The 27,333-nt window shown below is 45.2% G+C and overlaps 1 protein-coding gene across 1 annotated transcript in view; it reads left to right on the plus strand.

Moving 5' to 3' along the window:
- The window catches only part of LOC133104146 (fer-1-like protein 4), a 44,682-nt gene that overhangs the window by 16,173 nt on the left and 1,176 nt on the right, over positions 1-27,333 (plus strand). The window contains 22 exon segments of the mRNA XM_061209815.1: positions 8,332-8,470; positions 8,625-8,749; positions 8,975-9,109; positions 9,234-9,407; positions 9,856-9,972; positions 10,067-10,228; positions 12,419-12,449; positions 12,452-12,613; positions 12,757-12,815; positions 12,904-13,035; positions 13,974-14,016; positions 14,108-14,208; positions 14,284-14,421; positions 14,526-14,642; positions 22,913-23,040; positions 23,227-23,397; positions 23,820-23,974; positions 24,524-24,683; positions 25,192-25,296; positions 26,471-26,569; positions 26,807-26,832; positions 26,835-27,041. Coding sequence (XP_061065798.1) covers positions 8,332-8,470; positions 8,625-8,749; positions 8,975-9,109; positions 9,234-9,407; positions 9,856-9,972; positions 10,067-10,228; positions 12,419-12,449; positions 12,452-12,613; positions 12,757-12,815; positions 12,904-13,035; positions 13,974-14,016; positions 14,108-14,208; positions 14,284-14,421; positions 14,526-14,642; positions 22,913-23,040; positions 23,227-23,397; positions 23,820-23,974; positions 24,524-24,683; positions 25,192-25,296; positions 26,471-26,569; positions 26,807-26,832; positions 26,835-27,041 — 2,686 coding nt within the window.

A 27,333-nucleotide genomic window follows, 5' to 3' on the forward strand; every position in this document is an offset into this window, starting at 1 on the left:
TAATTCTTCTTTAAATGTTTGGTAGAATTCATCAGTGAAGCCATTTGGTCCTGAGCTTTTCTTTGTTGGGAGGTTTTTGATTACTAATTCAATCTTTTCACTTGTTTTGTCTGTTGAGATTTCTATTTCTCCTTGAGTCAGTTTAGATACATTGTATGTTTCTAGGAATGTTCTCATGTTCATTTCTTTTTTTAAAAAAATTAATTAATTTTTTTTTGGCTGTGTTGGGTCTTCCTTGCTGCGTGCGGGCTTTCTTTTTAGTTGCTGCGAGCGGGGCTACTCTTCGTTGGGTGTGCAGGCTTCTCATTGTGGTGGCTTCTCTTGTTGCTGAGCATGGAGTCTAGGTGTGTGGGTTTCAGTAGCTGTGGCACGCGGGCTCAGTAGTTGTGGCTCGTGGGCTCTAGAACACAGGCTCAGTAGTTGTGGCACACGGGCTTAGTTGCTCTGTGGCATGTGGGATCTTCCCGGATCAGGGCTCAAACCAGTGTACCCTGCATTGGCAGGCGGATTCTTAACCACTGCTCCACCAGGGAAGCCCCTCATGTTCATTTCTGATTTTAGGTACTTGTATCTTGTCTCTTTTATTCTTTGTCAGTCTAGCTAAAGGCTCATCAATTTTGTTGATTTTTCCAAAGAACCAACTTCTGGTTTCATTGATTCTTTTGTTTTTCTATTCTCTAGTTTATTTTTCTCCACTCTAATCTTTATTTACTTCCTTCTGCTAGCTTTGGGTTTAGTTTTCTCTTCTTTTTCTAATTCCTCAGGGTATATAGTTTGGTTATTGACTTGAGATCTTCTTTTTTTTTATAAATTTATTTATTTATTTGTTTTTATTTTTGGCTGTGTTGGGTCTTCGTTGCTGCGCATGGGCTTTCTCTAGTTGAGGCAAGCGGGGGCTACTCTTTGTTGCAGTAGGCGGGCTTCTCTTTGTTGTGGCTTCTCTTGTTGCAGGGCATGGGCTGTAGAGCGCAGGCTCAGTAGTTGTGGTGCATGGGCTTAGTTGCTCTGCGACATGTGGGATCTTCCTGGGCCAGGGATCGAACCCCTGTCCCCTGCATTGGCAGGCGGATTCTTAACCAGTGTGCTACCAGGGAAGATCCTCTTTCTTCTTCTTATGTAGGCATTTGTAGCTATAAATTTTCCTCTGAGCCCTATCTTTGCTGCATATCATAAGTTTTGCTATGTTACGTTTTCATTTTCATTCATCTATAAGTATTTTCTTTTTTTTTTAATTTTTATTTTTTAAATTTTTTTATATTTATTTTTGGCTGTGTTGGGTCTTCGTTTATGTGCGAGGGCTTTCTCTAGTTGCAGCAAGTGGGGGCCATTCTTCATCGCGGTGCGCGGGCCTCTCACTGTCACGGCCTCTCTCGTTGCGGAGCACAGGCTCCAGACGCGTAGGCTCAGTAGTTGTGGCGCACGAGCCTAGTTGCCCCGCGGCACGTGGGATCTTCCCAGACCAGGGCTCGAACCGGTGTCCCCTGCATTAGCAGGCAGATTCTCAACCACTGCGCCACCAGGGAAGCCCTATAAGTATTTTCTAATTTCCTTTGTGATTTCTTCTTTGATGCAGTGTTTAAGAGTGTGTTGTTTAATATCCACACATTTGTGAACTTTCTAGTTTTCTTTCTATTATTGATCTGTAGTTTCATTCCGCTTTGGTCAAAAAAAAAGATACTTTGTATGATTTCAATCTTATGTATTATACTTGTTCTGTGACCTATATGGTCTATCCTGGAGAATGTTCTATGTGCATTTGAGAAGAATGTGTATTCTGCTGTTGTTGGATGCAGTGTTTATATATCTCTGTTAGGTCTAGTTGGTTTATAATGTTGTTCAAGTCCTCTGGTTCCTTAATGATCTTCTGTACAGGTGTTCTATCCACTATTGAAAGTGGTATATTGCAGCCTCCAATCACATTTTTAAATTCAATTATTTCCATCTGGCTCCAGTTTTCTTATGTTTGTTGAAATTATCCATTTTAAACTCTGTACTTTTCCCACTAGATCCTTTAGAATTTTTATCACAGTTATTTTAATATCACTGTCTAATAATTCCAACATTTGGGTTATCTGTGGGTCTACTTCTATTGATTATTCCTGTCTTGACCATGGGTCACATTTTTTGCTTTTTCTATTCTTATAATTTTTCATTATGTATCTGGAGTTTTGTATAAAAGAACAGCAGAGGCTAAAATAAATAATATCTCCAGAGAGTTTTGATGAAGTCTACTTTAACTAATTTTTCTTTTACGTTTATTGTTTTCTGCTACCTGTGTAAGAAAATTTTACTACCTCCAAGCCACAAAGATATTCTCCTATGCTTTTAGGAGAATAAAGATAGTCCCCTAAAAGTTTTATGGTTTTAGATTTTACATTTGGGTCTCTGACTGTTCTCAAGTTAGTCTTTGCATGTGGTGTAACATATGGGTCAAAATTCTATTTTTAAAATATGGACATTGAGATAGTCTAGCACCATATGTTGAAAAGATTTCTTTTTCCTGTTGAGTTGCTTTGGCTTTTTATTTGAAAATCAGGAGGCTGTATAAGTTCCTCTGTTGAATTTTTCATTTCAATCATTGCACTTTTTTTTTGCTTTGTTTTGTTTTTCTTTTTTTAAAATTAATTAATTAATTATTTTTGACTGCGTTGGGTCTTCGTTGCTGTGCATGGGCTTTCTCCAGTTGTGGTGAGCAGGTGCTACACTTCATTGCGGTGCACGGACTTCTCATTGTGGCGGCTTCCCTTATTGATGAGCACGGGCTCTAGGCATGCGGGCTTCAGTAGTTGTGGCACGCAGGCTCAGTAGTTGTGGCTCGTGGGATCTAGAGCGCAGGCTCAGTAGCTGTGGTGCACGGGCTTAGTTGCTCTGCAGCATGTGGGATCTTCCTGGACCAGGGCTCAAACCCCTGTCCCCTGCATTGGCAGGCGGATTCTTAACCACTGCACCACCACGGAAGTCCCTGCACTTTTTTTTTTAAATTAATGTATTTTTAATTGAAGTATTGTTGATTTACAATGTTGCGTTAACTTCTGCTACACAGCAAAGTGATTCAGTTATACATATATATATCCCTGCACTTTTTATTTCTGTAAATTCTATTTTTTTCAAATCCACTGTGTTATTTTTCACCGTTTATTATTCCCAGTAAGTATTTATCAGGTTTGTCTTTTGTTTCATTTAAGAATAGTAAGCAGAGCTGTTTTTATAATGTCAGATGATTCCAATAGTCAGGTTGGGGGGGTTTGTTTTCACTCTCTGTTTCTGCTGATACTTCCTCATGGTTGTTTCCTTCTGTGCTTAGTTGCTTTAAACTGTGAGCTATTCATTGTAGTTTCCTCAAAAAATTATTTGTGGGACTTCTTTGAGTCCTGGAATAAAGGTACATTCTTCCAGAAAACATATGACTTTGCTTCTGCCCTTGATCACCTTAAACTGAAACTTGATGTTTAGCAACACCCAGGCACAGTGAAAAAAATTGGCTTGTGGTTATTCTTTTCAGGGACAATTTCCAACTTCCACTACACTCAGCCAGACAACTCTCTTTGTTGATCACTGGATGTGAGAGAGTGGGGCAGGTTCAGTTATGGTTTATCTTTATCCTGAAGGCGTGATTCTCTGGGGTTCTAGTTTTTACGGAGGGGAGATATCTCCTATGAAACTCCTGTTCTGAATGGTATCTGAGCTCTTTATATTGTTTTTACTCACTGCCAGGTCATGAAAAGCTCAGGGTTGCCAGGTTTGGCAAATGCCCTTGTGGCAAAAGTTGCTGAAATGCTCTGTTAACTTCTCTGGATTCCTATCTTCATTCAGGGCTTGGTATGATAATTCTTCATTCTTATTATCTCACCACTGCCTTTAATAAATATTTAAAAATATTTTATCAAGTCATTTTAGTTGGTTTTAGTGAGAGGTAGGTCTTAATTCCTAGCTCATGATATTACTGGAGATGGAAGTCAGACATGATGATTTTTTTTTGATAATTTTAAAAAATATTTATTTTATTGAAGTATAATTGATTTACAATGTTGTGTTAATTTCTGCTGTACAGCAAAGGGATTAAGATATATATATACATATATTCAGATGTGTGCATATATATATTCTTTTTCATATTCTTTTCCATTATGGTTTATCACAGGATACTGAATATAGTTCCCCATGCTATACAGTAGGACCTTGTTGTGTATCCATTCTATATATAATAGTTTGCATCTGCTAATCCCCAACTCCCAATCCATCTCTCCCCTACCCCCCCCATCCCCTTGGCAACCACAAGTCTGTTCTCTATGTCTGTGAGTCTGTTTATGTTTCATAAATAAGTTTATTTGTGCAGTATTTTAGATTCCACATAAAGGTGATATCATATGGTATTTGTCTTTCTCTTTCTGACTTACTTCACTTAGTATGATAATCTCTAAGTCCATCCATGTTGCTGCAAATGGCATTATTTCATTCTTTTTTATGGCTGAGTAGTATTCCATTGTATATGTATATAACATCTTCTTTATCCTTTCATCTGTTGATGGACATTTATGTTGCTTCCATGTCTTGGCTATTGTGAATAGTGCTGCTGTGAACATTGGGGTACATGTATCCTTTTGAATTAGAGTTTTGTCCGGATATATGCCCAGGAGTGGAATTGCTGGATCATATGGCAACTCTATTTTTAGTTTTTGAGGAACCTCCATACTGTTCTCCATAGTGGCTTCACCAATTTACATTCCCACCAACAGCATAGGAGGGTTCCCTTTTCTCCACACCCTCTCCAGCATCTGTTATTTGTAGATTTTTTTAACGATGGCCATTCTGACTGGTGTGAGGTGGTACCTCATTGTAATTTTGATTTGCATTTCTCTAATAATAGCGATGTTTGAGCATTTTTTCATGTGCCTGTTGGCCATCTGTATGTCTTTTTTGGAGAAATGTCTATTTAGGTCTTCTGCCCATTGGGTTTTTTGTTGTTTTTTGTTGTTGAGTTGTATGGTCTGTTTATATATTTTGGAAAGTAAGCCCTTGTTGGTCGCATCATTTGCAAATATTTTCTCCCAGTCTGTTGGTTGTCTTTTCATTTTGTTTATGGTTTCCTTTGCTGTACAAAAGCTTGTAAGTAAGTTTGATTAGGTCCCATTTGTTTATTTTTGCTTTTATTTCTATTTCCTTGGGAGACTGACCTAAGAAAACATTGGTACAATTTATGTCAGAGAATGTTTTGCCTATGTTCTCTTCTAGGAGTTTTATGGTGTCCTGTCTTATATTTAAGTCTTTAAGCCATTTTGAGTTTATTTTTGTGTATGGTGTAACTTCATTGATTTACAAGGCATGATGATTTTATTTTATTTTATTTTTTATTATTATTATTTTTTATACATTTATTTATTTAATTTATTTATTTTTTGCTGCATTGGGTCTTCATTGCTGCGCGTGGGCTTTCTCTGGTTGTGGCAAGCGGGGGCTACTCTTCATTGCGGTGCATGGGCTTCTCATTGAGTTGGCTTCTCATTGAGTTGGCTTCTCACTGCAGTGGCTTCTCTTGTTGCAGAGCACAGGTTCTAGGTGCGCAGGCTCAGTAGTTGTGGTGCACGGGCTTTGTTACTCCACGGCATGTGGGATCTTCCCGGACCAGGGCTCGAACCCTTGTCCCCTGCATTGGCAGGCGGATTCTCAACCACTGGGCCACCAGGGAAGTCCGGCATGATGATTTTAAGTAGGGGAAGGAGAGGGTCAGCTTTGGAGTGATCAGTTCTAGCTACTGTTTGTTTGCTTACTCAATGATATTTGAAGTCCTATTTTATGCCAGGCTCTGTATGAGACCCTGGGGATCCACCCCTGTCATGTTTCTTGCCCTTTTGGGGCTTATGTTCTGGCGAGGGAGATACACTATGCATCTCAAATGCATGAGAAAAATAATGATGATCTGTAGGTATTGCTAAAGAAGATGTTATAGAAGCTAAGGGGTCAGGGGAGAACCAGCTTACATAAGGTGGTCAGAGAAGACTTCTCTGCAGAGACAGCATTTAAACTGAGACCCAGAGGATGGGAGCAAGCCAGCCATTCATGAGAGAATGAGTTGGAAGGGAAGACTGAAGACAGGAAGACTGTCTCAGTTGTCTGGACAAGAGTGGACTGTCTTGATCGAAGAGAGTGAGGAAGGGGGACATTGGCAGGACTTGGTGATTAGATGTTGGAGGAGAAGGCTGACACCAGCTCAGGTACTTAGCTGATGTGAATGGGCACACAGTGGGGATCACTGGGGAGAGATCAGGTTGAGAAGGAGGGAAAAGTAAGGAAATCAGGCTGACACAGGCTCCAACATGGTGAACCCTGAAGACCTTACGCTAAGTGAAAAAAAGCCAGTCACAAAAGGACAAATGATTCCACTCATATGAGGTACCCAGAGTAGTCAAATTCACAGAGAGAAAGTAGAGTGGTGATTATCAGGGCTGGGAGAGGGAAATGGAAAGTTAGTGGGGTTTTTTTTTCATTTTCTTTTTTTCTTTTATCATTTTTTTTTTTTTCAGGCAAGGCTTTATTGGGGCCCCTGCTGCAGCAGGGGGCAGTGAGAACAAATAACAGTTTCCCTTGCTGGCTCACTCCCCGAATGGGGGCAAGCTTGTTCCTTATATGGGGTGAGGGTAGGGGTGTGTCCAGGGGTTGGGCCGGAGGGGTGGCTTAGGTGTTTTGCCCACCCCTTAGATGGTGTGCTGTGCAGGGGGCATGCGCAGTACCCTGCTTTTGCTCCCGACCCCCCTGATTTTGCTCCAGGCTCTTCAAAAGTGGCAGTTGGGCTTTTTGGTCTCTTTGTGTTTAACGGATACAGAGTGTCAGTTTTGCTGTGAAGAAAGTTCTGGAGTGGGCGGTAGTGATGGTTGCACAGCAATGTGAATGTCATACTGAACTGTACACTTAACAGTGGTTGAGATGGTAAATTTTACATTATGTGTATTTTAACACAATTAAAAAAAAAGAGAGAGACCAGAAAATAAAAGTCAGGTTGGACTTTGAGTCTGATGTGGCCTGTGGGGCATCCACAGGGGAGAGATGTCCAGGAGGCAGGTGGCCAGATGGATCTGGGGTTGAGGGGGAGGTCAGGGCTGGAGATGGACGTTTGGTCCGTCCATCCAGTGGCAGCTGTGGGAGCAGGTGATCTCAACTCCAGATTCACCTCCGTAACCCAGTTCTCTGCCTGCAGCCCCAGCAATCCCTCCTGGATGTGCTGGTCTGGATGCTCATTGGGCGGCGGCATGTGGCCTGGGCTCGGATGCCCGCCCAGGATGTGCTGTTCTCTGTGGTGGAGGAGGAACGGGGCCGGGACTGTGGGAAGATCCAGAGTCTGCTGCTCACAGTGAGGGGTCCTGGGGGCGAGGGTGCTGGGACTAGAATGGGCTGAGGCTCATAGGACAGTACAGACATTGGGGTGGAGCCGTGTGGTGCACAACAGGGGTCCCCAGACTATTTATTTATTTGTTTATAATTTTTGGCCACGCCATGCTGCATGCGGGATCTTAGTTCCCTGACCAGGGATTGAACCCGTGCCCTCAGCAGTGAAAGTGCGGAGTCCTAACCACTGGACTGCCAGAGAATTCCCTCCAAACTATTTTTTTAAATTAAGTTTCTGGTCAAAAAGTTTTTAAATTTTAATTTTTTTCAATTAAAAAAATGTTTTAATTAAAAAAATTTTTAACTTTTAAAATTGTTTTAAAATTATTAGTTTTAAAAGTGTACCAAACTCTTTTTAATTATCCAAAGTGCCAAAAGGAGATTGTGCCTTTACCCAGGTGAGCTTTGACGTGAGATAAACCCCAAATATTGTCACCTCTGGGCCTGAACTGGCCCTTTTGCTGACTAGGCTCTGACAGATGAGCAGGGTTATGAAAATGGGAGTGTGACTAATTAGTTCCTTGTAAGTGCAGCTGATTTGGAGGCAAAAGATTTGTAAATGAGGTGTCCCTGGGAGAGACACCAGCAGGGGTCCCTAGTGGTGAGAAGCTGTGACCACAGGGGTAAGGGACAGGGAATCTAAATGTGTTGGGGATGAGGGGACAGATGGGTGAGGGTGGGGTAGCGGAGAGCAAGCTCAGAGCATAGTTTTGGGGTCTGGGGTCTGGGCTATAGGACGTGGCAGTGTTGGGGCAGGAGGGATAGGGAATGGGAGGGAGTTTAAGGGTGATGGGGCATCGGATGGAGGACATGAAGAGGGTGGGGTACAAGGAGTACTCTTTGGATTAGGGATCTGGTGATGCAGAGAGTAGGGGCCTGCCTTGGAGGAGCAAGATGGTTGGCCTAGCTGGGGTAATAAGAGGTGGGCCCTAACATGCTTCCTCCCCGCAGCAGGCACCTGGGGCAGCCAAGCTGGAGCTCTTCCTGGGGCTGGAGCTGGGTAAGCAAGCGAAGGCCTGCACCTCAGAGCTCCCCCCAGACCTGCTGCCTGAGCCCTCGGCTGGGCTGCCCCTCAGCCTGGACCGGGACGGTGAGTGCGGGGCGTGGGGCAGGCGGGCCCAGTTCTCCATTTGCCCAAGGTGTGGGGCTAGATGCTTAGCTGGGGGTTCGGATCAGAGGGGTCTGGGGTCAGGGACTCCAGTGGTCCCTGAGCTAACATGGCCCCTTCCTTCTCTCCACCCCAGACTTCAGCTACTTCCAGCTCCAGGCTCACTTGTACCAGGTCCAAGGTGTGCTGACAGCAGGTGACAGTGGGCTCTCGGACCCCTTTGCTTGAGTCCTCATCTCTACCCAGTGCCAGACCACACGGGTGAGGGCTGGGCTGGGATGTTGGTGGTGGGGCACTGGGAGACAAGGCGGGGTGGAGGCTGAGCTTTCTCCAAGGCCCTAAGTCTCTCTTCCTGCCTTGGATTTTCAGGACGGGATATTGGATCAGACTACCCTGATTTAGGGAGTGGCGTAGAACCAGAGGGTCTTAGGGGTGAGGAGTTCTTCTGACAACTGCTGTTGCCTCCGTCCCTGCATGGCCCTCAAGGTCCTGGAGCAGACGCTGAGCCCCCTGTAGGATGAACTCGTGGTGTTTGATCAGTTAATCGTGGACGGGAAGAGGGAGCATCTGCAGGAGGAGCCCCCACTAGTGATTGTCAATGTCTTTGACCACAATAAGTTTGTGAGTGTGGCCTGGGCTCCACCTGGGTTCCCACCCCCAAGGACCCCCTCTTCTTGTCTTGATGTGCCCTCCCCTGGTTCCTGAGCCTCTTCTACTTTTGTCTTCACTGCCCTGCTCCCCAAAGGGCCCCTCTGTGTTCCTGGGCAGGACGCTGGCCACCCCGAGGGTAAAGCTGATGGAGGACCCTTACCAGCGTCCTGAGTTGCAGTTCTTCCCCCTGAGGAAGGGGCCCCGGGCAGCCGGGGAGCTCATCGCCACCTTTGAACTCATTGAACTGGACTGCAGTAGCCGACTTGAGGTCAGAGTGCTGTGGTCTAGCTGGCACACACCGTGGATCGCTTCTGCTATTTGTTTAGGTCATCCGGCTCCAGGGATGTGGGCATGTCCCAGGGTTACCCCTCCAACTCCCTTACCCCCAGAGAATGCAGGCTGCAGGTCTGTCCTGGGGCCACCTCATTGGACCTCCTGACTCCAGGTAACACTTGAAGTAGACCTACCCTAGGTTCACCTTGCCAGGCCTCCAACCCCGGAGAACCCAAGCCCGGGGTGATCCTCATGCCTCAGGCACCCACCCTCCTTCCTGCACATGGCTGTTTCCTGAGACACCCCTTTCCCATCAATCCAGCCTTGCCAGGTTCCTCTGGATTTATATTTCACCAGCAGTCCTCCATTTCTTTTCCCCGAGCCCAGGCTTTCCCTCCTTTAGCCTGATTCCTCTTTGACCTCTGATCTCTTGCTCCCTGCAGCCCTCAGTGCCCAGTGATGTGGAGCCCCAGGACCTGACCGCCCTGGTTGATCCCCTCTCCGGACGCCTATCCCTGCCACCGCACGTGCGCCCGGTGCTTTGGGAGTTCCATGTTGAGGTAGCCTCAGGCACTCACATCCTCCTCCCTTCCCCACACCTGGGTGTCCTTCAGTCAGGTACAGGCCCCTGAATCTCCCACTTCCCAACCCCAGGTACTGTTCTGGGGTCTGAGGGGCCTTGGCCGTGTGCATATGTTTGAGGTGGAGCAGCCCCAGGCTGTGCTGGAGGTGGCCGGTCGGCGAGTGGAGTCCGAGGTCCTGACCAGTTACCGTGAGAACCCCAATTTCACTGAGCTCGTCAGGCATCTGACAGTGGTGAGGACATGGGCTGGGGGCCAGAAGTGCTGGGCTGAGAAATGAAAGAGGGCAGTAGGATGGTGAATTCCCAGCTGGTTATATTACATTAACCCAGGGGTCACCAAACTTTCTATAAAGGGCCAAATAGTAAATATTTTAGGCTTTGTGGGCCATACAGTCTCAGTTGCAATTACTCAACTCTGCCATCGTAGCATGTAAACATCCATAGGCGACAAGGAAATGAATGAGTATGGCAGTTCCAATAAAACTTTATTTACAAAAACTGGCAGCAGGCCAGATTTGGTTTACAGGCAATAATTGGCTGATCCCTGGATTAATTCATGAACTGGTGGTGCTCTATTGGCTGTATTGATTGAGTGGATTAGCCAAAAGTCATGAAGTGTGAGTCCAAAGGAATCTGAGACACCAGGGGCTATGAAGACAGATACATTCTTTGTTTAATTTTTAATTACTGTACTCTAGTATGGGCTTTGGAGTCAAATTCTGGCAATGTCGCTCAGGAGCTTGTCAAATCACTTGTCTGATTTGAGCTTTAGTTTTTCTGTTTGTTTGTTTGTTTGTTTGAAAAAGGGATGAAAAGGTGCTATAAGGAGCCAATGAGAGAAAGGATCTTGGTGAAAGGGCTTTGTAAACTGAAGAGTGCTGTGCCGGGGCAAGGGGGTGACTGGGACAAAGCACAGTGGTTCCCGACTGCAAGGGGGAGCACAGCAACAGCAATAACAAAAACCCAACACTATTTCATGACTCTGTTTCACATGCAGCAGTTTTCAGTTTGAAAACTTCATTGTGCTCTAAGATGATGAAACTGAAAGCACTTTGCTCACTGAACTTCTAGTGGGTGTTCCTCTCATTTCCCATTTCATAGTGCAAGTTGAGGAAAACACCCCTCTCTCCACTGTGCACCTGAAAAGAATGTGAATGCTTCTGTTGTTGGGTGGAGTATTCTATATCAGATACCAATCAGGTCAAGTTGGTTTGATAGTATTATTCAAGCCTTCCTAAAAAAAGCCTCCTTGGGAATTTTATGTCTAGTTGTTCTATCCATTATTGAGAATATGGTATTGAAGTTTCCAACTTTTCTTGAATTGTTTGTTTCTCCCTTTATTTTTTTGTCTTTTTTTACTTGTATTTTCAGTTTTTGTTGTTAGGTGCGTATATATTTATAATTGTTATAGCTTCCTATGAATCGATCTGTTTATCATTATAAAATGTCCTTGTTTGTCTCTAGTTTGTCTCTCTTTTTTGTCTTAAAGACTATTTGTCTGATAATATAGCTACTCCAGTTCTCTATGGTTAGTATTTGCATGGCATATGTTTCCCCATCCTTTTACTTTCAACCTATATGTATCTCACGAAAGAGCATCTCTTAAACAGCATGTAGTTGCATCTTTTTTTTTAATCCAGTTGACAATCTCTGTCTTTGAACTGTTTAATACAGTCACATTTGATGTTATTATTGATATGGTTGGATTTACATTTGCCACTTTGCTATTTGTTTTCTATAAGTCTCATATTTTTCGTTCTTCCTTTACTGCCTTCTTTTGTATTACATAGATATTTGTTAGTATACTGCTTTAATTCCTTAGTTGATATTTACTTAGTAGTTGCTCTAGGGATTACAGTATGCATACTGATTTTTCACAATCTATTTCAGATTAATACTAATTTAGTTCCAGTAAAATAGAAATACTTTTCTCCATTATAACTCCATTCATTCCTCCCCCCTTTTGTGCTGTAACTGTCACATATATGTAAAATAAAGCCAACAATACAGTATTATAACTGTTGTCCCCGCCTCCCGCTTAGGATCCATTGATAGATATAGAATTTCTGGATTAAAGGGCATACATAGTTTTATGGTTCTAAATCTATATTAGCAAACTGAGCATTGGTCCTTTACATAATGATAATAACAACAACAACCTCATATTTCTGATGGCGCTTTGTAGGCTCCAAAGTACTTTTGTACTGTTATGTCATTTGATACAATAGTCTTTCCAGTCCAGGATTGTGTCCCCTTTTTAGCTGGGAAATGGGTTCAGAAGGCAATGACTCACCAGAGATGACTCAGTGAGGCTGTGGGCTTTGAATGCATATTTAGCTACACTGTTTTCTCATCTATCTCTGCTGCTGCCTCTCCTCCCCCCGAAGTCTGCAGAGACACAGGTCCTCTCTCCCTACCCCCAGGACTTGCCAGAGCAGCCTTATCTGCAGCCCCCCTCAGCATCCTGGTGATTGAGCGCCGGGCCTTTGGCCGCACAGTGCTCGTGGGTTCCCACATTGTCCCCCATATGCTGAGATTCACACTCCGGGGTCAGGAGGATCCCCCTGAGGAGGAAGGAGAGGAGGAGACAGGGGACCTGGTGCCCAAGGCACCTCAAGGTAAGGGGCTTTCCCCTTAGGGGCCACCAGACAGAAGTCCATCTGGTTCCTGGCTGAGATGGCTCCAGGGGACCCTCCAGTGGAGCCTTGAGTCTGACTTCTACTTACCTGACCTTCTCCTGGTGTCTTTTATCCCCTCTCAGAACGGAGGTCCCGGGATCCCTTCTTGGCTGAAGTGGGGATACCCAGACAGCTCCTAAAGGTGATGGAGTATGGGGGATGGGTGGAGAAGGGACTGGTGGGGCTTGGGGTGGTGCTAGGTTAGAGACGCTGAGTTCTTGCTCCCTCAGGCTCCTCTGGAGAAGCTCCCTCTGGGAGGCCTCCTGAATCAAGGCCCAGAGCTGGAGGAGGACATCCCAGATCCTGAAGAGCTCGACTGGTGGTCCAAGTACTATGCACTGCTGCAGGAGCTCCAGGGGCAGGTGGGAGCAGAGCAGGGTTCTGGGGGTTGAGGGGCTGGAGACAGAGGAGGGTAAATGGTAAGAAGAAGGATCTCATCAAACATGGAGCTCTACAGTTTTTCAGAACTCTTTGTTACAGCCATCTTTTCTCATCTTCACAACAATTTGAGAAGCTGGGGATTATTAACTCCATTATCTAGAGCTGTGTTGTCCAACAGAAATATCGTGTGAGCCACATGTGTAATTTTAACTTTTGTACTAGCCACATTAAAAAAAGTAAAAGGAAACAGATGAAAACGATTTTAATAATATATTTTATTTAACCTGGTATATCTACAGTATCATTTCAAGAAGTAACCATCATAAACAATTAATAGTGAGATTTTTTTTAATTAATAGATTTTATTTATTTATTTATTTATTTATTTATTTATGGCTGTGTTGGGTCTTCGTTGCTGTGCGCGGGCTTTCTCTAGTTGCGGTACGAGGGCTTCTCATTGCGGTGGCTTCTCTTGTTGTGCAGCACAGGCTCTAGGTGCGCAGGCTCAGTAGTTGTGGCACACGGGCTTAGTTGCTCCGCGGCATGTGGGGTCTTCCCAGACCAGGAATCGAACCCGTGTCCCCTGCATTGGCAGGTGGATTCTTAACCACTGTGCCACCAGGGAAGCTCAATAATGAGATATTTTATAGTCTTATTTTACACTAGTCTTTAAAATCTGGTGTGTAGTTTATATTTCCAGCACATCTCAGTTTGGACCAGATGCATTTCAAGTGCTCAATAGCCACATGTACTTGGTGGTTACATATCAGGGCTATATGATAAACTAAGGCTTTGAAAATGCAAGTGGCTTACCCAGCTGGAACTTGAGCTAAAGTTTTCCAACTCCCTATCCTGGAAAAGGGGTAGATGAAGGAGGTAAAGGGTAGGGAAGAATCTTTGACCTGCGCTTTGATTTCAGACCAACTTTGATGAGGGTGAAATGGATGATGCTGGGGATTCAGGTAAGAGATTGGCTTTCTTGTTTTTCCTCTTTCTGTCTCCCTCCCTCCCCCGACACCAGTATTTCTAACGGGGCATTTCTGCTGTTCCCAGATGGGGACAACCTCCTTTCTGTGGATGGGGAAGCCCAAGACCAGGGTGAGGCTGAAGTCAAAGGCTCTGTGTCCCAGAAAAAAGCCATCGCCACTCTGAAGGTAACTGGGTGCTGGCAGAGGGGATTCTGCTCGGATTCTGGACATCGAGCTGTCACCGAGGCCCTCGCCTTTCAGGTTTACAACAGCTCCCTGGAAGAAGAGTTTAACCACTTTGAAGACTGGCTGAATGTGTTTCCCCTGTATCAAGGGCAAGGGGGTCAGGATGGAGGTGGAGAGGAAGAAGGGTCTGGAAACCTTGTAGGCAAGTTCAAGGTATGTTTGGGGAAGGAATGGGGGACCAGGGAGCACAAGTGGGGATGCAGGAAGAAGACTGTCTTACCAGTGTTTTTTCTGCTCCATAACCCCGTCCCACCCAGGGCTCCTACCTCATTTACCCTGAATCAGAGGCAGTGTCCTTCTCTGAGCCCCAGATCTCCAGGGGGATCCCACAGAATCAGCCCATCAAGCTCCTAGTCAGAGTATATGTTGTAAAGGTGAGCATCCATTGGCCTGGCATACCTCTAACTCCGGCAAAGGTAATGTACACAAAACCTACAGACTGAAGGGATCAGAGTCCAGCTTTTTCATTTTGCAGATGGGAAATCTTAGGCACAAACTTAAGAGACTTCACAGGGTTACACATCTTGCTCACGGCAGAACCTGAATTTAGAGCTTAGATCCCCTAATTCCTTATTCGTAGTTCTAGTCTCGTAGAATGGGGAGTATAATTCCAGGAAGAGCACAACTCTGTAAAGCTTTGTGATGGCCTGTCATCAGATACCTTTGTACCTGTCCTCCCATTGCTGCAGTTTTCATACAGCACTCAACAGGGCCCTGAAGTTTCGTTAAAGGCATCTCAGGGAGTGAGGGGAATGAGTGGGTTGCTACCCCTTCACTCCCAGCACAGAGCAGATGCTGTACTTTTATCTAGTTTAAATATAGGCATTCTGACTAAGATGTAATTTAAAGAAACATTCTGTGGCACTCTTCTACCATAATGTAAGCATCCTAGTGCATACATTAGATAGTAGACATCATCTGGACCTTCTACTTCTAGCAACATTGCAGACCAGATGGTCTGAAATAAATTCTTGATATAATAGATCTAGAAATGCTAGATAAACAATCTTTTAAACAAATGCTAAGCTCATAAGACAGGGAATTCCCAATGGGCCAAAATGAGGAAACAGCAGGAATCTCTGAACAAGCCCTGAAGTCAGATTCTCTTGAGAGGATTTGTCCATACCTGGACCCCAAGCCTTAGATTCTAATATCTAATAGCCTATACAAGGTGGGAGACACAACCAAGACCCTTGCACGAAGCAGCACCCAGGAAGGGCTCTACTCTCAGTGAAAGGTGGGCAAGAGGAAGCCCACCCACTGGGAAAGAAGCCTGTAAGGTAAATGGTCTATCTCAGCCTCTGTTCCAATTGGGGGAAATAGAAAAAATGTCTTCCCTGAGGATTTACTATTAGAGTTTTGCCCTCACATTGATTTAAGACTTGAATTTTTATTATCTGCTTAGTCCACAAAACTCAAAGTTGAGAGATTGGCTTAAAGTAGTCCCAAATCAGGCTTCACAGACTTCCCTAGATTTAGATAACCAAATTTGGGTTCACAATCCCAAATTATAAAATATATAAGAAAACAATCTCAGGAAAATTTGTCAGAAAGACACAACACAAAAGAGAATTAGATCTCTAAGGGCTTTGGATGTTATAATTTTCAAATATTAGAAGTATAAAACAGCTTAAAATTACTTCACAGTTTAAAACAGTTTAAAATGATTTCACACACAGAGAACAAAAGGCTATAAAAATTGGGCAGTTTTGAAAATAATAAAATAAAATTTCTAAAGATGGAAAACCATTAAAAATCAAATCTTATTAAATGCCCATACATAGCAGAAGGGTTGAATAAACTATGCTATGTCCGTACAACAGAGTACTCTGCAGCTGTAAAATAAAATGAAGAAGATCTCTGTCAACTGATACGAAATGATTTCCAGGACACAGTATAAACTGAAAAAAATCAGAGTACAAAAGAATACCTACAGTGTGCTACTCTCCATGTAAGAAGGAAGAAGATCCAAGAAAATACACGTTTGTTCCTTTGTGCCCCAGAAATACAGGAAGGATAAACTAGAAACTAAAGGGAATGGTTTACCTAAAAAGTGTGGACAGTTAAGGGGTGGAAAGAAAGGGAGAAGGGGATTCAAGCAGTATAGTGTCCACTATAAGCCAGGCACAAGGCTAAGGGTTGCTACCCTGTAATTAACAAGCTAATTCAAAAATTTCTAAGGAAGAACAAAGCACCAAGAATAGTCAAGACAATTTTGAAGAACAATGTAGGAAGACAAGAATTATTATAGCTATGGTAATTAAGACAGTGTGGTTTTGGCATGGGAATAGATGATTAGGCCAGTGGAACAGGGTAGAAATTAAAAAAACAGACACAGATGGAAATTCCCTGGTGGTCCAGTGGTTTGGATTCCGTGCTTCCACTGCTGGGGGCCCGGGTTCGATTCCTGGTCGGGGAACTAAGATCCCGCGAGCCACCTGGCACGGCCAAAAGAAAAAAAAAAACAGACATAGATAGAAACTTATACCAGAGTTGGCACTGCAGATCATTTTGGGGGGAAATGGGACTGTTCTATAAGTGGTCCCATGAAAATGGGTTATCTATGTGGAAAAAAAAATAAAATGAAACTAACTTACAGCATCCACCAAAAAATACAGCTAAATCAAATATTTGATTATGAAAAGGAAAACCGCAAGGAAATATTAAAATATCTTTATGATCTTGTGTGGGGGTAAGTTTTCCTAAATTAGGAACAAAATGATACATGTAACTACCTTCAGACTAAACTTCTGAGCATCCATAAACACTTTAAATTAAATGATGGACTGGACACAGACTGGGCTCAGGTGTTTACTCTCTGCATAATCAGTAAAGGGCTAGTGTCTGCAGTATGTATAAGTAACTCCCACAAATCTGTAAGAAGCAGACAAAAAAAAAAGAATAATTGAGAAAAAATATGAAAAGGCAGTTGACTGAAGAAGAAACTCCAGTGGTCAATAAACATAAAAAAACCCTACACCTTAATTGTAATCTGTCAGGCAAATAATTGAAACCATGAGAAACCAATTTCCCTCCCTTCGATTGGCAAGATTAGACAGGGGCTGGGGCAGCGGTGCTGGTGGGAAGATGTTCTCTATTGCTGCTGTGACCAGTTACCACAAACTTGGTGACCTAAAGAACATAAATCTATTATCTTACAGTTCTGAAGGGCAGAAGTCCAAAATAAGTCTTACTGGGCTGAAGTCAAGGTGTTGGCAGGGCTGCATTCCTTCCACAGGCTCTTGTGAAGAGTTATCGTTTCTTTGTCTTTTTGACCTTCTAGAGATGGCCTGTGTATCTTGGCTCACGGCCTCTTCCTCCATCTTCAAAGGCAGCAGCACCTTCAAATCACTCTCTCTGACTCTCCTGTCTCCCTCTTTCACTTATAAAAACATTTGTGATTATATTGGACTCACCTGGATAATCTAGGCTACTTCCTTCATCTTGTGATCCTTAATTTTAAAAAATTAATTAATTAATTAATTAATTTTTGGCTGCATTGGGTCTTCGTTGCTGTGCACGGGCTTTCTCTAGTTGCCGTGAGCGGGGGCTACTCTTTGTTGCGGTGCGCGGGCTTCTCATTGCGGTGGCTTCTCTTGCTGCGGAGCACAGGCTCTAGGCGCGCGGGCTTCAGTAGTTGTGGCACATGGGCTCAGTAGTTGTGGCTCGCGGGCTCTAGAGCACAGGCTCAGTAGTTGTGGTGCATGGGCTTAGTTGCTGCATGGCATGTGGGATCTTCCCAGAGTAGGGATCAAACCCATGTCCCCTGCATCAGCAGGTGGATTCTCAACCACTGCGCCACAAGGGAAGTCCCTTGTGATCCTTAATTTAATCACATCTGGAAAGTCCCTTTTACCATGTAAAGTAACATATTCATAGGTTCAGGGGTACTTAGACATCTTGTGGGGGCGGATTATTCTGCCTGCCACAGAATATGAATTGCTGTAACAACTTTAGAGAACAATTTGGCAATATTTAGTTAAATGGAAGATTCTCATAACCAATACCCGGTAATTATACTTCTAGATATAATCTTAGAGAAATTCTCATATGTGTGTATAAGGAAACAGATAAGAATAGCTCATTCTAGTGTTATTTGTAATAATACAAAATTTAGAAATAACCTAAAGTGTTCTGAAGTAGGAGAGAGAGAGTGTGTGTGTATCGGTCATATAACAAATACTGCAGTTAAACTGAACAAACTACAGTAACATGTATCCACAAGGATACATCTCCCAACAGAAATTTGGATGAAGTAAGCAAGTTCAATGATTCCCAGTTTGTGGAAAGTGGCACCAGTGGGGCGCTTCCCCTTCCTCTTCCTGAAAATCACCCCAAAACAAAGAGAACAACTAACAAAAATTCCAGCTTCCAATTATGGTGAAATCAGAGCATTAAAACTGCAAACCACCAGGAAGGCTGGAAGATCTTCCAAGAGCTGTGCAGGTGGAGTCATATGCATGAGGGAAAGGGGAGAGGACAGCACTCAGCAGAGTTCAGGCTCAGCAGAATCTGTGTCTCAAGGGGGAAGGGCACACCTTGACGATTAAAGCTTGCATCACTCACCAAAAGCTAAAAATGCTGGATAAAATTTTAAAAACATCTTTTAAAAAAAATTTTAAAAAATTTACTGAAGTGTAGTTGATTTACAATGTTGTGTTAATTTCTGCTGTATATCAAAGTGACTCAGTTATACGTATATATATTCTTTTTCATATTCTTTTCCATTATAGTTTATCACAGGATATTGAATATAGTTCCCTGTGCTATAAAGTAGGACCTTGTTATGCATCCATTCTATATATAATAGTTTGCATCTGCTAATCCCCAACTCCCAATCCATCCCTCCCCCAACCCCCCTCCCCCTTGGCAACCACAAGTCTGTTCTCTATGTCTGTGGGTCTGTTTTGTAAATAAGTTCATCTTGTCATATTTTAGATTCCACATATAAGTGATATCATATGGTATTTGTCTTTCTCTTTCTGACTTATTTCACTTAGTATGATAATCTCTAGGTCCATCCATGTTGCTGCAAATAGCATTATTTCATTCTTTTTTATGGCTGAGTATTATTCCATTGTATATATGTACCACATCTTCTTTATCCATTCATCTGTTGATGGACATTTAGCTTGCTTCCATGTCTTGGCTATCATGAGTAGTGCTGCTATCAACATAGGGGTGCATGTATCTTTTTTGGGTTATATTTTATTTATTTATTTACTTGTTATTATTATTTTTTTGGCTGTGCTGTGTGGCATGCAGGATCTTATTTCCCTGACCAGGGATCAAACCTGTACCCCCTACAGTGGAAGCGCAGAGTCCTAACCACTGGACCACCAGGGAATTCCCTGTATCTTTTTTTTAAAAATTTATTTATTTTATTTATTTTATTTTTGGCTGCGTTGGGTCTTCGTTGCTGCGCATGGGCTTTCTCTAGTTGTGGCGAGTGGGAGCTACTCTTCGTTGCAGTGCACAGGATTCTCATTGCGGTGGCTTCTCTTGTTGTGGAGCACGGGCTGTAGGTGCACAGGCTCAGTAGTTGTGGCACACGGGCTTAGTTGCTCCACAGCATGTGGGATCTTCCCGGACCAGGGCTTGAACCCATGTCCCCTGCATTGGCAGGTGGATTCTTAACCACTGTGCCACCAGGGAAGCCCTCCCTGTATCTTTCTGAATTATAGTTTTTCCAGGAGTGGGATTGCTGGATCATATGGCAACTCTAGTTTTAGTTTTTTGAGGAATCTTCATACTGTTAAAAACACCTTTTAGGACTTCCGTGGTGGCGCAGTGGTTAAGAATCCACCTGCCAATGCAGGGGACACAGGTTTGAGCCCTGGTCCGGGAAGATCCCACATGCCGCAGAGCAGCTAAGCCTGTGCGCCACAACTACTGAAGCCCACGTGCCTAGAGCCTGTGCTCTGCAACAAGAGAAGCCACCACAATGAGAAGCCCACGCACCACAATGAAGAGTAGCCCCTGCTCGCTGCAACTAGAGGAAGTCCGTGCACAGCAACGAAGACCCAATGCAGCCAAAAATAAAATATAAATAAGTAAATTAATTTATTAAAAAAAATCTTTTAAATACAATGCTGAGCTTCCAAGAAAGTAAGAGATTTTAGAGTGGGAAAAAAAAAACACCCAAAGTAAAAGCAGGAACTGCTTTAAAATGTACCCAGGATTTTGTTCTTATCCATGTTTGGTGAAGCCAACAGATCAGGAGATGGTTGCCATTGAAAAGATAGTCTGTTGTTTGTTTCAGTTTTCTGCGGGGGTGGTGGGGGTGGGGGTGGTGCATGCTGTACCCTGCAGGGCCACACGGGGAAGCATGAGGGCCAGTCCGGAGGCAGAAGGAGGAAGGGAAGTGTGAGGGCTAGAGCCTTTATTGTGGTTTCTGCAGGAAAAGCAGGGCAAGGCAGTGTAAGCAGGCTTAGGATTGGCTAGTTTGAATAATTTCTGCGGGCTCTGGGGTACAGGGGCTGTCTCACTGTCTCTAGTTGTCTGGAACCTGGCCCTGAGGATGATTAGGGCAGAGGAATATTACTTCCTGCAGTATAAGAACCAGATAGAGGAGGTGGTTGGACGTTGTATGGGCTCTGGATTGGTTGGTTTGTATACGAAAGGTGCTCTGGCAGGTGTGTTGTTTGCTAACTCTAGGAATTAGTAGCCCTGGCAGGTGCAGTTTCTCCCGGGTCAGTATGGCTCCAGATACCAGAGCATCAAGATTACAGAAGATAAGAAAATATAGTTAATAACAGGGACCTAGGTAAAGCTGGCTTTCACCCCACACTTACTGCTGACCTGGGAAACCTCATCTTCCTCGTGGATGGCTGACAGGCAGTGAGGACAGAAGATGAAGTCCTGGGGCTACCTAGGGGAGGAGTTTGACTGAGCGGCCTTATATAAAGTGGAGCCCCCAAAATTACACCCTCTGCTTAAGGATGAACAAAAATAGGAACTTGCAAGGCAGAAGGAGACACCAAGGAAACTTGCCTGTCTTAAACTTGGCATTGGTTATAGGGAAAAAAGTCTCCCCTAGCAACCATGACCACAAGGTGACTCTAATACAGTTCAGGGCCTGAGTTCCCACCATCTGTGTGATCTCCAAAACCTCAAGTGGAGGATTTAATTTAAAGTGGCTGCAGGTTGGTAGTTTGCCCAGGAAACTGGCAGGAGTGAAAACAAGCTCTCTCCGGCAGAGAACACCCACAACAGCCCCTCAGCATGAGTTAAACCAAATATGAATCATGATTAAAAAGTACTGAAATACAAAGAAAAAAGCCACCATGGGAGGGTGGGAGGGAGACGCAAGAGGGAGGAGATATGGGGATATATGTATATGTATAGCTGATTCACTTTGTTATAAAGCAGAAACGAACACACCACTGTAAAGCAATTATACACCAATAAAGATGTTTAAAAAAAAAAGCCACCATGAGTAAGAATTAGCAAAAATAACAACACATTCAGACCCCCAAGGTCGTTGATATTGGAATGAATAGATAGAGAATGTAAAATAAGTATATATGAAATGTTTAAAGAAATAAAAGAATGAATTTAAAATGAGCAAGGAACAAGAGACTATTAAAAATAAACAGCAAGTTTAAAGGCCCAGTTAGAATGTTGAGAAATTAAAAGTGTAATATTTTTAAATTTAAAACTCAATAATGGAGCAAAAAATTTGAACAGTCACTTCACAAAAGCAAATATATATATAAGGCCAATAAGCACATGCAAAGATGCTCAACATGCTTCATCAGCAGGGAAATCCAAATTAAAACCACAATGAGCTACAATTTCACGAGCGCTAGATGGACGAAAATAAAAAGACTTGACGATATCAAGTGTTGTGAAAGATGTGGAGCAACTGGAACTCTCATACATGGCAGGTAGGAGTGTAAAAAGACTAAAAATATATTGCTGTGTATAAATTATACTTCAGTAATTTATGCATAAGTTATGAATTTACTTAATTACACAGTTATCAAAAACAGAAAAAGTAAGTTTACTACATATAGTTTAAACCATGCAATATAGTGCTATATATTGCTTAGGGATGTATGTATATGTGGTAAAAGTATTTTTCCTTTTTTTTTTCTGTGAGTGAGAAACCCCAAATAAAGGGTTCTGGCTACTTCAGGGATGAAAAGGGAATTAAGTCAGGTCAGGGGACTCAGGGGACTCAGGGGACTCAGGGGACATTCGTCGGTAGTGTTTAATTTATGAAGCTGGGCACACACATGCTCATTGTATTATTTTTTTATTTAGTTAAAATATTCTTAATTTAAAAAGTAAAAAAAAAGGAATAAAAAGTAAAATATGCTCATTGTAAAAAAATGAAGGTCAAACAATATGGAAAGTTACAAATTGAATAGTAAGATGTATAAGGGTATACATCTTTCCACATATTTTCTGTTTCATTATATCTTTTGTTATACTTATTTGTATGTCTTAAGTATTTCAATAATTAATTTAAAAGTAAATAAAAGTCATCTTGTCCAACCTCTCAGCTAACTCCTTGAGGTGGAAGATCTCTCCCTGGTAACTTCCTGTTTACACTCAATCGGAGATTAGGTCCAGCAAGAGCCACCTTGGGTTATGACAATGACATTTCTTTCATTTCCACCCCATACTGTCTCCCTAGGCTACCAACCTGGCTCCTGCGGACGCCAACAGCAAAGCAGACCCCTATGTGGTGGTGAGCGCTGGCCAGGAGCAGCTGGACACCAAGGAGCGCTACATCCCCAAGCAGCTGAACCCCATCTTTGGAGAGTGAGGCTGGGCCCTGGGCTTGGGAATGGGGAGCAACTTTGCCATCCCACCCTGCGGCTCTCACTCAGGCAGCTGGTGTGGTGTGGGGGAATGGACAGAAGCTGTTGAGTCCCCTCACACCCCTACCCCTCACAAGACCACCTCCTAGGGTGTGGAGGTGTTCTCATCATGCTCTCTCCTGGCCAGGGTCCTAGAGCTCAGTATCTCTCTCCCTGCTGAGCCAGAGCTGACCGTGGCTGTGTTTGATCATGACCTCGTGGGTTCTGATGACCTCATCGGAGAGACCCACACTGATCTGGAAAACCGATTCTATAGCCACCACAGAGCAAACTGTGGGCTGGCGTCCCAGTATGACGTGTGAGTCCAACAGGGCCCTCAGGAGTCATTCTAAGTCTGACCAAAGACATTCAAGTTCGCATCCCACCTGTCTGTCCAGATCCTTTGATTTCATAGAAGGGGACTCCCCTGCGACCAAGACATTATAGCTTAGTGGTCAAGAAATGGGCTTGGGAGTTGGGATCCTGTAACTAATAAGTCACTTGGCTTTCCTAAGCTTCAGTTTCCTCATCTGAAAGACAAGGGTAATATCAGTATCTCCTTCATAGGAGCACCTGGCATGCATATTTGATTTTCACCGTTACCGTAAGCGAGAACTAACCTGTCCCCCAGAGGAGTTACAAACCTGGATCCCAAGTCCTCAAGGGCACCCATCCCTGACCCTGTGCCCAAGTACGTTCATATGCTGGATCCAACTGAGGCACATTCCTTTTCTGCCGCAGGGACAGCTACAGTGCCTGGCGTGACGCATTTTGGCCTTCGCAGATCCTGGCGGTGCTGTGCCTACCCTGTGGTCTCCCCCCACCTGAATACTGAGCCGGGGCTGTCAAGGTGGGCAGCAAACTCTTTCTGACACCGCCAGAGACCCTGCCCCCAGGTACCAGCCCCTCTCCGCTGCACAGTCCAGAGAGAGCAAGATGGAAGAACAAGGTACAGGGGGACCCTGGTGCCCAGCCTAGTGTGCCCCACAAAGAGCCGGCCTCCCTCTGCAAGCAGAGGAGGTGAGTTTTGGCTGAGTAAGGATGATAGTGGAGAGAAAATGGTCTTTGTTGGTGAGTGTGAGATCTCCAGGGAGCCCTAGTGAACCCCTCAGAGCCATAGCTAATTGGGGACACAGGGGTCCCATACAACATAAAATATGGATGCAGAATTTAGCTCATGCTTCATAAATGGCCAGTGGTCTGTTCTCTAAACAAGGTCTGCACAAAGGCCACAAACCCTCCAGTCCCACTGTCCCCATGACTGCTGGCTTTTCACTGGCAAAAGTTGTTAGAGCTTTCTGTGCATTATGGACTTGCCCTCCCAGCCCATGGGTTTGTCCAATGCAGCAGCTGCCTCAGCCTAGAGCGTCTATTGAGGGCAGGGGGAGGAAGGGAGGAGAGTTGGGAACTGTGCGGAACCCAAGCTCACACACCTCTTGTTGCAGGTAGTGGGGACTCCAAGGTGGCAAGTGAGGTCCCTGAGGAGGCCCAGGCATTGCTGGTGCTGCGGCGCTGGCAGGAGACGCTGGGGCTTGGGATCCAGCTGGTACCTGAGCATGTAGAAACACGGCCCCTCTACCATTGCCGCAGCCCAGGGCTGCTGCAGTTGAAGGAGGGCTCAGCACCCAACCCCGGAACCCCAGGACTCCCACCTGGTCCTGGACCTGGGCCCCCAGGATGCCCTTTCTCCAAGACCTCCACCTGGGCACTGCCACTTCTGACTTTGGCTCCTGATCCCCAAAATCCCCACTCCAGTCTTGGACTTCCATCCTGGACCCCATACCCACACCCTGGACTCTGGTTCTGAAGGATCCCCACCCCTGGGCCACCAAGGCTCAGGTCTGGCACTCCCAACCTGACCTCTACCCCAGATTCCTAGGATCGGGACCTGGGAACACTAGATCTTACTTCTGATCTCAACCTTCCACTTCTGGGGCCTCATCTCTGAACCCTCAGGCTAACCTCAACCCTGGAATTCCCAGTTCAGACTCCACCTTCATCCTCATACCCCAGGATCTGCCCTCTTGACCCCAGCTCTTCTCTCCACTGGGGCAAGGCACAGCCTCTGGCCACAGGGCTGTTAGGGGAGGTGGGACCCAGCAAGACCCTTTAGCCTCTTCCTGTGCCCCCAGGGATCCCTTCATGTGTGGATTGACATGTTCCCCCGAGATGTGCCTCCCCCACCTCCAGTTGACATCAAGCCTCGGCAGCCAATCAGGTAAGAGAGAGTCCTGGTCCGTCCTCCCATGGGGTGGGCACATCTTGGACAGCCCACATCTTGGACAAGGGCGCTCTGAAAACCTGTGCAAGGGCCCCCATGAAGCAAGCAGAGCTGATCCAGGCTTCAGGTAGGTGAGCCATTAAATTCCCTTTTTTTTTTTCATAAGCCATTGTGAGTTGGGTGTCTGTCACTTGCAACTGAAAGAGTCCAAATACCAGTTAACCCCCTTTTGACCTCAGCTACTCTGAGTGGAGGGTGTGTGCACTTCAGATGTCAGCAATCTGTCACTTTCTACATCTGGGCTCTGCTTTCCTTGGTGTCACTCTCATGGAGACTTACGCAGTCTGGGGTCAGTGACTTTTAACAGTGGAGGCTTACATCTTACCAACCGGACTACTTGAGCAGAAAAAAAACCCACGTCTTTCCCAGTTAGAGCAAAAGTCTCAAGCTGACTCTCATTGGACCAGCTTGGGTCAAATGCTGATTCCTGAACCAATCTTTGTGATCAGGGAGCTGTAATGCATTGAGTGGCCAGTTCTGGGCGATGTCGTAGGTGATATACCCACCTCTGGAGCCAGAGAGGGGCTGGTCTGCCCCACCAGGATCACACAGACTGACAGTAGTGGGGGTGGAGTGGGAGTCACCAAAAGAAAATCAGAGTGCTGTCAACAAGTGAGGGGAAATTGATACGGGGGCAAAAGAAAACAATAGATATCCAGGAAACCTCATGACAGACAAGGACAGGGCTATTTGGGGTAGGATCAAGAATGTTGCAGCCCTTCCTTCTGTCCCCCAGGGGCTGCGTGCTGTCATCCCCACTTGGTGTCTCTCTGCAGACTGTCTCTCTCTGCTTGCACAGCACTTTGGCTTGTGGTGGCTCCAGCTCTGCATCTGATGCTTTTTGAGTCAACCTTTCAGGGTCTTGATTCCAAATTTATGGGAGGGAGAAGCCCATTGGCCCAGCTTGGGTCAGCAGACCATTCCTGGTGCCATCCGGGGGGGTGGGGGCGGTCGGTGATACCTGGGGCTGTCCCACAGACATCCTGATCACCCGGCTGGGCACACATCAGGTGCTCAATGCGTGTCAGTGGCCCTGGCCCAGGTCCTTCCTGCAGCCCCTCCCAGGACCCCTCTCGAGAGTCTGAAAACCCTCCCCCAGTACATCCCTCAGCTATGAGCTCAGAGTCATCATCTGGAACACGGAGGATGTAGTTCTGGATGATGCAAACCCACTCACTGGAGAGATGTCGAGTGACATCTATGTGAAAAGGTAGGCCTACAGGCCGAGCGGGCACATGGCTGTGTACTGAGGTGAGATTTCGAACAGGGGCTTGGGCCCTGGGCTGAGCCAGAGCCCTGTCCCCTAGGCCCTCGATGGCGCCCGGAGCGGGGTGGAGGGACCAGTCTGGTGGTGAGCGGAGGGGCAGGCTGGGTGAGGAGCCGGTTTCTGGGCTCCGTCCAGCACGGATGCCCATCCCCTCCGCCTGCACCTTTCCCCTGGCTCCAGCTGGGTGAAGGGGCTGGAGCACAAGCAGGAGACATTCACTTCAACTCTCTGACAGGGGAGGGGAACGTCAACGGGCGCTTCGTGTTCCACTTTGACTACCTGCCCACCGAGCGAGAGGTGAGCGTCCGTTGCCGGCCTGGACCCTTCGCCCTGGAGGAAGCTGAGTTCCGGCAGCCGTCTGTGCTGGTCCTGTAGGTCTGGGACTATGACTGCATCTCCGCCAACGACTTCCTTGGTACCGCTTAGCTGCCCTCCTACCTCAACCCCTAGCCCCGATTTCTGCCCTCATTGCCCTGTCCCCTCTCCCCTGGGTTCCCTACTCTAACCCAATCCTCAATCCTGGATTTCAGACTCTAGGTCTGCTTTCTGGCCTAATTACTGAACTTATTCAGCTCTGAGCACCACAACCTCCATTTCTACCCAAATCTCCCACTCAGTCCTCTAATTTGACCTGAGCTCGGGTTACACTGGAGTCTGACTCCATGGCCTTTAGTCCCTGCTTTGGCAGTCTGGTCCCATCCTGGGCC

This window comes from Eubalaena glacialis, chromosome 13 (genome assembly GCF_028564815.1).
Source record: "Eubalaena glacialis isolate mEubGla1 chromosome 13, mEubGla1.1.hap2.+ XY, whole genome shotgun sequence".
Classification (NCBI taxonomy): domain Eukaryota; kingdom Metazoa; phylum Chordata; class Mammalia; order Artiodactyla; family Balaenidae; genus Eubalaena; species Eubalaena glacialis.